Source organism: Gallinula chloropus (assembly GCF_964237585.1).
Source record: "Gallinula chloropus genome assembly, chromosome: 9".
NCBI lineage: Eukaryota > Metazoa > Chordata > Aves > Gruiformes > Rallidae > Gallinula > Gallinula chloropus.
Window position 1 is genome coordinate 2,670,302 of NC_140094.1, and position 14,080 is coordinate 2,684,381.

Here is a 14,080-nt window from a genome sequence, read left to right on the forward strand (position 1 = left end):
GTGGGGGAGGCTCCAGGGTGTCCTCTGGAGAAGAGCACAGCAGTTAGAGCCTGCAGGAGACAGGGGCTCAACCCTGGGAGGTGGCAGCCACCCCATCTCCTCCAGGATGCCAATAACATCTACCTGACACCTGCCAGGGTCTCTGTATAGAGCATTTCCTTCCTGCCCTACACCAGGGTCTCTCCATCCCCAGCCCCCCAGGCTGTGCAGAGGGGGTAGGAGATGGTTGGCCTGAAGGTACAGTCTAACAACAGCCATCCCAAGCTGGTCACCTCACCAGAGACATCTCACCCTCTCTCTGCATAAGGGACCTGGATGTAGTTGCTTGTGGATCTGTTCTGCCAGAAGCTGGTGCAGCTTAGACACCCCTGCCCCAAAGGGAAGCTTACCTCCCACAGCAAGAGAGTAGGGGTCCACCTGGAAGTCTGAACCAGCCAGAGCCTTGTTTGGCCCCACTGAAAGCACAAGGGCTTCCAAAACCTCCAGGCTGGTGGGAGCAGGTTCTTTGAACACCACATCCCCATGGCAGATCAAGGAGCCAGGCCTGTGGACAGGGTTGGGAAGAGCTCCAGAGCTGCCAGACCCACCACAACCCACACAGGGGGCTGGGGGCACTTGTAGGGAGACCTCCCTGGCTCCATACAGCCCTGCTCCCCTCCATCTCCCCCCAACCCAGGCAGACCCGCCCCACACCACTCCAACCCCCCCAACCCAGGCAGACGCCCCCCGCTCCCCTCCACCCCCCCAACCCGGGCAGAACCTCCCCTGCTCCCCTCCACCCCACCCCCCAACCTGGGCAGACCCCCCCCGCTCCCCTCCCCCCACTCGGGCAGACCCCCCCCCCCCCCGCTCCCCCCCCCCCCACTCGGGCAGACCCCCCCCCCCCGCCCCCCCCCCATTCCCCTCCACCTCCCCCCGGACAGACCCCCCCCATTCCCCTCCACCCCCCCCGGGAAGACCCCCCCCCCCCATTCCCCTCCACCCCCCCCGGGAAGACCCCCCCCCCCATTCCCCTCCAACCCCCCCCCCCGCCCATTCCCCTCCACCCCCCCCCTCCGCCCCTGGGCAGACCCCCCCAGACCCCCCCCAAACCCCCCCACATTCCCCTCCACCACCCCCCTACCCCCCCGAGGCAGACACCCCCCCCCCAACCCAGGCAGAACCCCCCTGCTCCCCTCCAACCCCCCCCCCCCCAACCCAGGCAGACGCCCCTCCGCTCCCCTCCACCCCCCCCACCTAGGCAGACCCCCCCTGCTCCCCACTCACAGGAACCCTCTTATCACCACTTGCAGGAAGCTCCTGTGGTCCCGCAGGGCTCTTGCCACCTGGAAGCAAAGCTTCTGCTCAGCTCCCACCAGCATTCAGGGTGCTTCACCCACCAGCCCAGCACCCACCAGCCCAGCCCAGTGCTCCCACAGCCACTGCCAGGGCAGCTGTGGTCCTGCAGCACCTCCAGGTCATCCCTGGCTGTGTTTTGGGAACCTGAAGCCCCAGCAGATGAGCACCTGGCACTAAAGCTTCAGCAGCTGCCTCTCAGCTGGTTTCAGCCACAGCACCAGTGTTGAGGGTCTGGTTGTGTCCCCCCCACCCCCCAAAACCTGTCCCCTCTTGCTCCAGTGGTCCTCAGCGCCCCAAGAAGCCCACAGCCCCCTCCCATCAGCCACACCCACCGCATCACCAAGGTCTCTGGTGAGCTCCTGGCTCTCCACAGCCAGAGGATCCAGCAGATCCTCACTGAAGCGTCTGTTGAGGATGAGGAAGGAGAAGGGGTAAACCTGGAGGTGAAGCTTGGTGCCTGGAGAGGAGACAGGAGGGTTAGGTGAGCAGGACTGTCCCCAAGCCCTGCTGCATGCAGGGGCTGCCCTTACCCTCCACAGACAGGGATGTCAGGTCCACACAGCAGGTCCCCAGAGCTGTCAGGGCTTGCAGGACCTCCGCAGCATCAGCGTGGACAACTGTGTCCAGGTAGAGGTCTCCATCAATCTCCAAATTCCCATTGGTGTTACTAAGGGGAGAGAAGGGCTCTAAGCAAAGCAGGAGAGCTGGGACCAAGCTCCTCCTCACTGGTCTTCCTCCAGCTCACCCACATGGCAGCAGCTCATGACTCCTCCACCCCAGGGAGGATGCTCGGTCAGCTGCACATCACCTCCCTGGGCTTCCCAGCACAGCACAACTCATCCCCAACCCCCCCACCTCATTGTCATCCTCCCCACATTGCTAATTAGCTGCTAAGCATGCAAGAGGCAGCAGAGGGAATTTCATGAAGAGCTTTTGGAAAGGTCTCCCATACCTGAGATGGGTGACAGTAAAGTGGGTCATGTTGTAGAGGGCACGGAGAGACCAAGTGACCTGGAGGGAAGAGAGACAGCAGCTCACACCCTGCCCCAGCACCTTACCCCACCATGAGCCAGCCTGGGGCTGCTTTCCTGACAGATGGAGTTCCCAGCATCACACCATCCCTTGGAAGAGCCACCACAAGGGATGCCATACCTCACTGATCAGCTTCTGCACCTGGTCTGCTCCTCTCCCCCAGGGCTGGAGGGCAGCAAGAGAGATGGACAGTTGCTCAGGGTCCAGGTTCTCCACGCTGAAACCTGGGAGTTTAAAACAGTTGTGGCCATTCCCAGCTCCTCCACCTTTCTTTGGAGATATCAGTCACCCTCAGTTCATCCCCTGCCCCACACCAGAAGCCAGCAGGGATGAAGACCTGTCCCTTTCGTGGTGGGAAGGGCTTGGGATCTATCACCTCCCAGGACAGGAGAAGCAGGTCAAGGAGGGAAAGGGGCACTGGATCACACAGGTCCAACCACAGATGATGTGGTCTCCAGCATCCTGAGCACTAGAGGGTTTTCCATGGGGCAGGAGAAGGGAGGTTGAGTGAATGTGAAGCCCGAACCGGGCAGGTTTTGGCTTTGGTAGAGGTTAGGGGAAGACACAGCTCTGCTGTGGGAAGATCTCTGCAGCTTACCACCAGACTGGACAGACTGTGACTCCAGTTGCCAACTGAAGAGGCTCCTTCCCCTGCTTGCCTCTGTGACAAGCGTCCTGATGAGGTGGGAGTTGGTGGGAGCAGGAGCATCCCCCCGGAACAGAGCCTCCCCTCGCACCACCACCGAACCATTCCTGGGGAAGAGAGGGGACAATGGGCAGCCCACCTCCTTCTCAGGAGCAGCTTTAGAGCCCCATCCTCCCTCATCTTCACATCCCACCCAAAGAGGTGTTTGAGGCTCCAGATAAAGTCACCTGAGACACTTCCAATCAGGAAGCCCTTGGGATGGAGCGTAGCCCCTTACTAGATCCACCTGGAGCATCTTGCTGGACCCCTCCACACCAAACCCACCCTCCCCATCGGTCCCCCCCAGCACAGAGATGTGTACTCACATGAACTCAAGGATGTTGACCCCCAGGAAGGTCTCATAGGTGGACAATGTTTGGTTAAGCTGGGAGAAAGCAGCACCTGTTAGTTGATCAGCATTGGCAGATCCCCCCCCAGGAAGGGAGCACGTACCAGGAGATGTGGGACAGACCCAGAGGGAAGCCTTGGTGTGAGGTGGGTAGGGCAGGCAGGGGTGTGCCAGGCTTCCAGGGGTGGTCACAGCTGAGCTGGGGCTAGAAGCAGGACCCCAGGAGGGGACAACCCAGCACCAACACCCATTAGCTGTCAGGGTGAACCCAGCCCCTCCTCAAACCCACCCTCCCAGTCCAGCTCCAGGGATTTACTCATCCCAAGTGATGGATCAATACAGGGGTGATGCCCCAGCACCCAGAAGCACCACTGTCTTCTCCAACCATCTCCTAGACTCACCATCTGCATCACCTCTTCCTTCAGGTCCCTGTAGCCCTCTGAGGACTCACAGCTCAGAGCATCTGTGTAAGCAACACCCAGCAGCCGGAACCGCAGGGGCAGCACGTGGGGGGGCTGCACCCCTGGGGACTGGGGTTCACCCACTGTCATCAGCTCAGAGGGGGGGAAGGTTTCTCCAGCAGCTGTGGGGAGATGCTCTCCAGCCGTGGAAGGGCGTTGGGAGGTGACAGAGTCAGTGGACACAGACCAAGCATCACGTGTCACTCCTGATGACACAGACAAGGTCCAAGAGCCAAGCAAGGGGTTGGATGCACTCACAGCTCCAGGGGATGTCAGCAGGTAGGATGGAGGTGGTGACTTTGTGGTGCCAGAGTGGTGTGCAGCCTCAGAGAAGTGCTCTGGAGTGTGGGTCTTGGAGCTGGGAGAAGGCACAGAGCCTGGGCTGGTGTGGGTGGCCCCTGAAGGTCCAGCAGCTGGTCCTGCTGTTGCTGTCCTGGGCTCACTGGGCACAGCCTCTGCCAGGTCTGCAGCCTCCATGGCCTGGCTTTGGCCAGCAGTGTGCGTGCCCCAAGGTGCTGTCAGGAGGAAGGAATCTGGGTGAAGAGATGGCCTCTGGGTAGGTGACCCCAGGAGAGATGGGTAGGTCCCACCTGAAGCTCTTGGAGACAGAGAAGCCATGGCAGCAGCTCCATCCTTGCAGGGGACTTGGGTTACTCCAGGCTCTGGGATGGCACCAGGGGCTGCTGAGCTCACCCCAGTCATGGCAGGACCCACAGCCCTGGTCAAGGTAAGGCCAGGGTGGGCTTTGCTGGGAGTCAGAGTGCGCTGCACTGCGGGGGAAGACAGGTCACTGGGCTCCTCTGAGGAGGCAACAGCTTCCCCAGGTTCTGCTGCAGGAAGGGAGGGAGCCAGTGCTGGTGGATGGCTGACACCAGGAGAGGATGCAGTGCCAGGAGAGGATGTCGAGCCAGCAGCCAGGAGCTCAGACCCATTTCCCAGGACCTTGACCAAGACAGTGTCCACCAACAGAGCAGCTTCACCATGCAGGGTGATACCAGTGGGACGTGTGTCTCCAAGCATCCCAGGGGTCACAGCAAAGGGTCCCCACACGGTGCCAGGATGCTTTTGGGTCAAGCCAGCTGTCCTTTCTGATGGCAGAGCTGAGGACACTGTTGGAAGGGACACCAGGTGAGGAACAGATGTGTGGTCCTCACCCCCAGGCAGGCTAGGGCTTGGTGTCACCTCTTCCTCCTGCTCACTGCAGCTCCTTGGTGTGACTCTGGCACTTGAAGCTCCATACTGGACATCAGAGAAGCCCCTGGCTGTAGGCAGCTCGAATGTGGGCACGCTGCTGGGATCCTGTGCTGCTGTCACAGCTCTGTCCTGAAGAGGCAGGTCACTGGCTTTGACTACGGCAGGAGGCTTCAAGCTCATGGCTGAGCCCAGATCTGCTCTGCAGAGTGTGGTCTGAGGGGCAGGAGGGGTCCCAAGGGCCAACCTCTGGTCACCTTCCAGCTGGTCCGCTGCACCCTGGCTCTGGGGGGGAGCACCCATGGGTGTCCTCGCTGACCTGGGATGCACTGGGGCATCAGATGGGGTGTGATTCACTCCAGGTGAGACCATCTGGGAGGGAGGCTGCAGCTGTGCAGGATTGGAGGCAGGGACCCAGGCAGCTGGCTCACCCAGGCTGGGGGTGCCCTCAGATGTCCCCCCCACACTCCAGGACTCTGCTGTGCCCATGGACTGTCCAAAGCCACTAGTTAAGGCCACCTCAGGCACCCATGTCGCATCCTGTGAGCTCCATCCAGTGCCAGGGGGGCTTCCTGGGACAAGGTGATGCTGGGAGCCAGGGCTGGGGTCATCCAAGGTCTGGAGGAGCTGAGCAGAAGTCTCAAGCACTCCCACACCAGTCACTGAGCCTGGCTGCCACCGTGGCAAGGTCCCAGCTGCCAAGGGAGAGGCAGCAGTCCCTGTCCCCACACTCCATCCCTCAGCAGACACAGCTTCTTCAGCCCCTGGGGTGCCCACCAGCACCCTCTTCACCAGTTTGGAGAGCAGGTCACCTTGTGTCACCACCAGACCAGCCCCTGTCCTTGGCTGAGGGTGGGGAGGAGGTGGGGAGCCTGGGAGGCCTCCAGGCAGCACAGCCAGAGCCCCCAGGCTGTAGGGCAGAGCAGTGGCAGCCAGCCAGACAAACAGCACGAGGAGGGCTTTGCACTGCAGCCTCCTGGCAGCTGCCAGGCCTGCAGGCTCTGCCCTCTCCCCAGGGAGGATCCTTTCTGGCTGTGGGGCAGCAGCATCCATTGGGACCGGTGGTCCAACCCCTTGGCTCTGCTCAGGGGAGGCCATGGGGGGGAGTTTGGCTGTGGAGAGGTACAGCAGGAGCTTTAGGGTGGGCCCCATCACATCCCCCCCCCACCATTGCCCACTCCCAGAGCACCCTGCACACCAGAGCCAGGGACAGGAGGTCCCTCATCCAAACATCTCCCTGGGCTCCAGCAGCTTCCCCAGCTCAGGAAAGTCCAATGCCAAGCTCAGCATCTCCCAGAAACTTCTGGTAACCACCCCCCACCCCATTCCCTGTGCAAAACCACCCACCTCAGCCCAGAACACCTCCCCAGGGGCTACAAGCCCCCACCCCAATACTCCTTACCTGGCAGCACCCAAGGAGAAGGGAGCACCAAGCCCCCTCCCCTGGTCCAGCCCTTTTATCTCATTACTCAGGGAGGCGGCCCCATCCTTGCTGATCCCAATTAACACAGAAACTCATTAGCAACCCCCCAGGTGGAGCTCTTTCCCAGCTGAAGGGGTCCCAGCTTCTCTCCACTCCCCATTAAGCCTTGGCACAGGCTGGGTGCCGGTTTGTCCCTGAGCACCAGCCCCAAACACCTCCCAACACTCCCCCAAATGCCGTATTTGTGGGGAGGGGGTCATGGCAGAGCTGTTTCCCACCGGGACGGAGTAATTTGGGATGAAAACCATGTTTTGGGGTGTTTGGCTCTTGGGACCAAGTGGATTTTGTGCTTCTGATGGGAGATCAGCAGGGCAGGGTGTCACAGGGGTCTGTGCATCACCAGAAGGACCAGAAGCAGAAGAAAGGGACCCTCCCCTAGGGGCTGTCACCCAGGAGCACATAGGACACACCCCTCACCTATGGCAGGGTGTGTTCCCTTACCCACCCAGCTCCCCACATCCCCTCCCCGGGCATCCACAGCGGGTGGGACACTGGATGATGGGATGGAGGGGCTGGGAACATCCCAGGGGGTGGGTTTGGGGCAGCAGAGGCAGCACAGCACATCCAAAACCTGAGCTGAAGCCTTTAATCAGGGTGAGGCACCTCTTAACATCCAGAGTCTTACAAAAGAATTAAATAAAGCCAGGAAACTTTCTTCCCTGGAGCCTTATATATAGATATAGATATAGATATATACATTAACCCCCCCCCATGTACAGCACTGGGACAAACACTGCTTCACAACTCGCTCTGCAACACCTTGCACACACTCTCTGGGGAAAGGGGGGAGCAGGGAGAGGAGAACAGTGGTTCCCCCCATCTCCCCCTTCCTTCCCTGCCCTCTGCACGGCCAGTCCATCCCAGTAGAAAGGCACCTGAAGGATATGTGGCAGCTGCTGCCTCCCTGGGCAAGCAGACAGGAGATTTTGCCTTAAAAAAAAAAAAAAACAAAAAGGAGGGGGGAAAGAGTCTGTTTTGGGTCATTTTGTTGGATTTTTTTTCCTTTTTATTCCTCCGTTTTTCTTAAGTTTTAAAATAAATATTTCCTGTAGTGAAATAACAAATAACATCTTGTTCCTCCATGCCCTGCATCAGCTGGAAAAACACCTGAGTGTCGAGTTTGTAAGGCCTCTGGCTGTGGATTGTCACTGCAGACCAGGTGAGGGGGGAAGTCTTGTCTGTCCATCTGTCCATCTATCCATCCATCCTTGGCTGCCAGGATGCAAACCCCATCTCTCCTTCCAAGGTCTCACAGCATCACTCCAGGGTCACCACATCTCTGGTCTAAGTCATCCCCAAAGGTGCATCTCCCCCTGTGGGACTGTGGGGATCCTCATTGGAAGGCGGTTTGGTTTTCTTTAACCATCTTAAAGTCCTTCTTGGGGTTTGGATCCGGGGCTGAACCCCCCCAGCATCCCTCACTCCCACCGCCTTGGGATGAAGCCCAAGGAGATGAAGCTGGGAGTTTAAATATTGAAGAGAAGTATAAATTACTGGGTTTCTTATTAAAAATATATAAAAAAATAAAACAAATCCCACACAACCTGGAGGCAGCAGCTCTGTGTAAAGGTCAATCCATAACAAGTTCAAAAACATCTTCATTTAAAGCAAAGGGGGGGGAAAATACCCCCCCCCCCCCCCCTTGCCCCCCTCCCCGAGTCCTGTCACTCCCTTGGCCGTTCCCGTGGAGTCTCCGCAGCACTTTGTGGATTAAAAACGACCCAGGAGGAAGGTGGGTTTGTTGGGAAGGGCGGTTTATTGGGTTTATGGATGGGATAGAGGCGGAGGGGTGAGTGAGAGGAGAGCAGAGGGGCTGTGGCACGTCGCCCCTGTGGCAGCCAGCCAAAGCTCTGCGCCTGGGGACGGCCCGAGGGCGGTGTGGCTGCGCTTCCACGCTCCCATCACAACTCCCAGCGCTGCTCCAACCCTCCAGAGCCTGGCTGGAAATCCAGCCAACCGCCGTTTCCCCAGTCCATTCGCTGGCTGGTTCCGGGTGGAGGTGGGGAGATGAGTTCAAAGACAAGGTGGTTATAAAGGAACAGGGCTCCGGGGTGCTGGGAGGGGGCTCGAGCCCGTCCCCACAGCTCAGGGTACCACACCAGCAGCTGCCCCTGCTCGCGGCTCTCGGAGCATCTCCCGGTCGTGCCACTCGTCTCCATCCCCGGAGGGGTCCTGCGGTGCCGGTGGCCTCCAGGAGCCTTGGGAGAGGATCCATCACCCCCACCCTTGGGAGTTGAGTGTGGTCATGCCAGCGATCGCCTGCTTCACCTCAGCACCTGCGTGGCTGCTGGGAGGGGACCCCGCTCTGGGGATGAGGGGGCCTTGTCCTTGCCCACCTCACAGGTGAGGGGCTGGGCTCATGCCCTTCACCCCATCCTTAGCACCTCCTTCCCCTTCGGGTTACCCATGGCCATCACTTTGCTATCAGCTTTTCCAGGGCTACCTGGGAAAACAAAGAGTTGTTACAGACAGTAGGGTCTTTCTTTGCCCTCCCCATCCCAAATAACTCCCCCCACCCCTCTCAACTCTCCAGCCCAACCCAGGGCTGACTGGTGTGCTCTGCTGGCCCCCAAGCTCCCAGGATATTTACAAAACCCTATATAAAGCCTATAGAAGGAAGAGTTTTTACCTACTTGGGGGGGTGCTGGCCAGACTCCGAGCTTGAACCTGTAAGAAATCGAGTTGTTGGTGATGGGACTGTCACCAGTAGGATGGGCCATCCATGAGCAGCAGGTCCAGTACAGGCATTGTGTGTTGCCCCACTCCCAGCGAGCTCCTCCTCGCCATCACCTCAACACCCAGGGGATGATTTCTCTCACCCAGGCAGGCTAGGACCAGCCCCCCATACCTCCAGCTCCCCTACCACCCCCCCCACCACCACTCCCCCCCAGCTCAAGTTTTCTCCCACTGAGAAGAGCTAAATATTCTGCTTCACAGAACCCTGGGTAGAACGAGGATGCTGAGGGATCACACACAAGCTGTGGATGTTCCCAGTATCTCAGAGGTAGATGGGGCTGGAGCTTCCCTGGAAGAGTTTGGGGGACCCACTGGAGGCACCAATCCTCCATGAGAGATGCCAGACTACCTACCAAGCTGCTGCCTGAGGGAGTCGTACCAAAGGAGGTTCAGCAGGTCCGGGTAGATGTCGGGGAGCTGCTTGAGGGCCAGGAGCTTCAGCATACGTGAGGTGCAGCTCTTCAGCTCCAGGTCCCTCAAGGTCCTCTCCTCTGAGAGCGTGGTGGGACGCAGCTCCACCTTGTGCTCCTGCAGCACTTGGTCAACGGAGGTCCCAGGGAGTTTGGGGAAGAGCTTCTCCTTCACCACGTGGATGGGGATGAAGACAGCCCCTGCCCGGACTACATGTGGGAAAGGGCACATGCGAGCAAACATGAAGGTCTCCAGCAGGGACAGCAAGTTGCTGAGGAGCTTGGCCACATCTTGGAAAGCCAGCCAGATCTCCTTGCCTTTGGTGGGCTTCTGAGGTTCGGGGATCTTGGAGCCGTTCTTGGTTTTGGGGGGGGATTTGGGCATCTCTCCCAGCTCCTCCACCAGCTCTGCCTTCTTCACCCACTCCCGCAGGAGCTCCGGGGAGGACCTGGCCACGGAGCACGAAATCACATCGCAGAGGGAGGTGTGCAGGGTGGTGAAATACTGACCGGCCGAGGACCGGGGGGCAGGGACCTCGCACTGCCCGGGCAGCAGGACGCCCTCCTCTCCCAGAGCACGGGGGAGGTCGGGTGGTGGGGGTGGCTGTGGGTCTGGGCGAGCTCTTTGAGGAGCAGAGGGGGTGGGCTGGGGGACAGGCTGTGGGGGTGGCTGAGGGTCCGGGTGAGCTCCTTGCAGAGCAGAGGGGGTGGGCTGGAGGACAGGCTGTGGGGGTGGGGGGCTGATCAACGGTTGGGAGGAGGTGTGGGGCTGCAGCAGCAGGATGGTGCTGGAGAGGGTTGGAGGTGTCGGGCTGAGCTGGGGGGCGCAGGGACTGCCGACCTGCTGGGGGGGGACAGTCCTGGGCGTGAGGGTGCGCAGGATCTTGTATTTTTTGAACATGAAGGTGGCCGAGCTCTGGAAGGTGTTCTTGTCCCTGAAGCCCACCTCAAGCAGCAAGGGCAGTGCCTGGGGCTTGGCTACCTCTCCCACCCCCTCCTTCCTCCCTGGAGCCTCTTTGTCCTTCTCATCCTCCCCATGCGGCGTCACCTTCGTGCAGTCAGTGGGTCTCGGGGTCTCCCTGGCTTGTCCCAGTTTCTTCTTCATGCTGAGGTCCAACGCGATGTCGTCGGGGGCCGGCTCCCCCCTCCCCACCCCATCAAGGCTGCACTCCTGAGCCCCCGGGTCTTGGGGCACAAGCTTTGGCTTTTCGGGGACCTTTCCGTAACAGCTTTCTCCTTGGTTCTGGAACACCCCACTGCCCACCTTTGGTGCCTGGCCAGCTGCCATGCCCACTGGGACATCTCCAAAGGCAGGGGAGCCCTGGCTTTCCACCACATTTTGGGGTGGGGTGTCCCCCCGTAGATGCTCCCTACAGAAAGGGGCCTGGGCCGAGTCCTCGGTCCCCTCCAGGTATTCACGGTAAGGTGCCAGGCTGAAAACATTGTTGATCACTGGCATGGGTGGGGAGGAAGGAGAAACCTCCCTGTCCCTTGGGTCTTTCAGCCCCTTGGGGGAAGAGGCAGATGGAGGAGGGGGAACGACCTCCTTGGCCACATCCTTGGTCTTGCAGGCATCTCCCTTCCCCACAATGACGGGAGCCTGTGGTGTCCCCTGGGGGGTCTCCTGGGGAGCCGGGCTGACACTCCTCCTCAGGTGAGGGGGTTGCTGCTCCCCTTGGCCAGGCTTCACCCAGCACCCTTCTCCTTTGGGAAGAGTCTCTGGGTGCCCACTGGAGCCCCCAGGCACCTTCTTGGGGTTGCAGACGGGTTGGAAAGCGCTGTTGTGCCTCACGGCTGCTCGGTGCTGAGGGCTGTCCGCCCGGTGCCGCTCGCTGCCTGGCTCCACGCCAGAAGAGGAAGAGGAGGAGGAGGAGGTGCCCAATCTGGCTGCATCTCCAGGGCCGAAGGCAAAGCTGGGGCTTGGCAAGTAGCCGGCTCGCCGCGGCAGCTCAGCATTGTCCCTTATGAGTGCTGATGACTTGGTGGGTGGCGATGTCACCGCCCTTGGCATGTAGGTGTCTGCAGGGTTGGGAAAGTAGCTCCTGGGGAGTTGGGGTTTGAGGTAAGTGCCAGGAAAGGGCTCCCTCCTTTCGGTGAAGCCAAAGCCTTTGTAGGCACCGGGGAGGGTGCCGGGCTGCGCCTCCGCGGCGGGAGCCGGAGGGGGGTAGAGGAGGGTGGCTTTATGGAGGGGCAGCGGGTAGTGGGTGTGTGGGTAGCACGGTGCTGGCCTCTCCTGGTACGCTGGGCTGGTGGTGGGTGGCTGGAGCTTGGACCAGGGGTCTGGGCTGAGGCTGGGGACCTCAGGCACCTTCCTCTGGTTGTGGGTAGCGGGGCAGCCAGCTTCCAGGAAGGGGGTGCCGGGGGGGCCCCTGTATTTTTCGAAGGCAGTGTAGCAGGAGGAGAAGGTGACAGAGGAGCCCAGCTTCTCCTTGGCAGGCAGCACCAGGCTGGGGTTCAGCGGCAGGAGGCCGGGGTTGGAGTGGTGACCCCTCTTGTGCAGCCCCGTGCCGCTCCCCCGGGACTCGCTGGGGTGGAGGGGATGTCCAGCGGGGGTCAGAGCCCAGTCTGCATCCCCTGGCCTGTGCTGCAGGCTCTCCGCCCGGGGTCCCAGCGGCAGGGCCAGCCTGTGGTCCATAAAGCACACTGGGGCTCTGTACATCGGTTTGGGGACAGCCAAGGCGCTCGTTTTGTTCACCGCCACCGGCTTCTTCACGGGGAAGGGGTGGCCCAGAGCCGGCGGCGGGCTGGTCCACTTCTCCTGCGCCGTCAGCAGCTCCCGCATCAGGCTCTCCTTGCCCTTTTCAGGGCCTGGGGGCTGCAGCCCGGTCCCCATACCCTCGGGTCGGTACAGCAGGCAGCTCAGCAGCGACCCCTCCGCCGGCACGGGCTGGCTGCCGGGGCTGTAGTGCAGGTAGGTGGCTGCCGAGTTCCAGCGCGCCAGGGGATGATGCTCGGGGCTGTCAGGGCTTTGCAGGGGGCAGGTGAAGTAGGAACCCTTGTAGTTGAAGTGGTTTTCGGAGCCGGGGTTGGGCGCAGAGCTGGATTTGCAGGCGCTGGTTGGGAAGGTGGCAGCGGGCTCCGTCTCCAGCCGAGGGAGCTTGTTGAAAATCACGGGGTCCAGGGGCTCCACGTGCCGTTTCGAGGCCATTTATATGTTGCTGCCGGTGTCCCGACTGGGGTGTGGTGGGAGGGGTGAGCTGACCTTCCTGAATGGGGGAGAGAGAAGATAAATCAGGAATCAAGCATAATCCCCGTGGCAAGCACCAGCCCACAGTGGAGCAGCACGGCATGACAGGGTTCCCCCCCCCCCTCCAAAAGTCAGCTTGTCCATGCCCTGGCTGGGGGGACACATCGGGTTTGATGGACAGCTTTTCCTGCATTCATTTGGGATGCCCAGTACCATGCTGGAAGGCTAAAGGAGAGGAGTGGAGCCACAGAGAGCCCTGTTCATCTCCCAGTCAGCCTCTGCCAAGGGCAAGAGGGACTTGCTTCCCTTCTCCCAACCTCCCAGCACGTGGCAGAGATCCTAAACGCCCCCCTCAAAGACGCACCCACTCTGATTGAGAAGCAACACTTGATCCAAGTTGAACCAAGGATCTGGTCAGGTGCTCCCCTCCCCCAGTGCTGGCCAGGGCAGCCCGGAATGAGCCAGGGTGGGAGCCTGGAGCCAGCAGAGGCTGTGGGGCAGGGGGTGGATCCTGGCAGGTTGCCTGCACATTTCTCTGTCCATCTCCTTGGAAAAGCCCTGGGAAGCTCCGTCTGCTTTGGTTTCAGAGCCTCAATGAGCATCTGTTGCAGGCAGCGAGGAGCAAAGCTGGGTCAGCTCTGGTGAAGAGCCACCAGCCAAGGCACAAACACAGAGCACCCGAAATTCCACCCCACTGCCCCCTCATTTGACTTTTTAAGCTCATTTGGGATTTCTCCCCAATGCAGCAGCTCAATTCTCTTCTGATTTTGGGCTGCTGCGGTGCTGAGGGCCGGGTGCTGGCCCTGTCAGGCGGTGTGTGCCAGCAGGTGGAGCTGCCAGACCATCCCAGCATCGCCCAGTCCTCCCCAGCATGGCAAGTCCCCCCAGCATGGCAAGTATCCCCACCCAGGGTGTCCTGGCATCATCCCCCAGCGCTGTCCAGCATCTCACTGAGACACCTGAGAATCACTTGAGCCCTGAAAGCATCACTGGAGCTTCACCCAGCATCCCCCTGCATCACCTGAGCTTTGTGGACATCACCCAAGCGTTGTCCAAGATCTTCCTGAGCATTGCTGGACCATGGCTCAGCATCTCCCAGCATGGCCAAACGTCACCCAGAACTGTCAAATGTCACCCAGCATCCTCCTAGCATGGTCAAATGTCACCCAGCATCCTCCTAGCATGGCCAGACGTCATCCAGCACGCTT

The 14,080-nt window shown here is 60.4% G+C and overlaps 1 protein-coding gene across 1 annotated transcript in view; it reads right to left on the minus strand.

The window, feature by feature from the left end:
• The window catches only part of LOC311194697 (uncharacterized protein C15orf39), a gene marked incomplete at both ends in the record, with an annotated part of 13,684 nt that extends 851 nt beyond the window's left edge, over nucleotides 1-12,833 (minus strand). Inside the window, 10 exons of the mRNA XM_084267897.1 lie at nucleotides 390-544; nucleotides 1,267-1,325; nucleotides 1,671-1,795; nucleotides 1,869-2,005; nucleotides 2,291-2,349; nucleotides 2,491-2,594; nucleotides 2,969-3,123; nucleotides 3,382-3,440; nucleotides 3,806-3,927; nucleotides 9,629-12,833. Of these exons, the coding sequence (XP_084124023.1) occupies nucleotides 390-544; nucleotides 1,267-1,325; nucleotides 1,671-1,795; nucleotides 1,869-2,005; nucleotides 2,291-2,349; nucleotides 2,491-2,594; nucleotides 2,969-3,123; nucleotides 3,382-3,440; nucleotides 3,806-3,927; nucleotides 9,629-12,833 (4,180 nt within the window). The remainder of the gene's footprint in view (nucleotides 1-389; nucleotides 545-1,266; nucleotides 1,326-1,670; nucleotides 1,796-1,868; nucleotides 2,006-2,290; nucleotides 2,350-2,490; nucleotides 2,595-2,968; nucleotides 3,124-3,381; nucleotides 3,441-3,805; nucleotides 3,928-9,628) is intronic.
• Nucleotides 12,834-14,080: the final 1,247 nt, after the last annotated feature.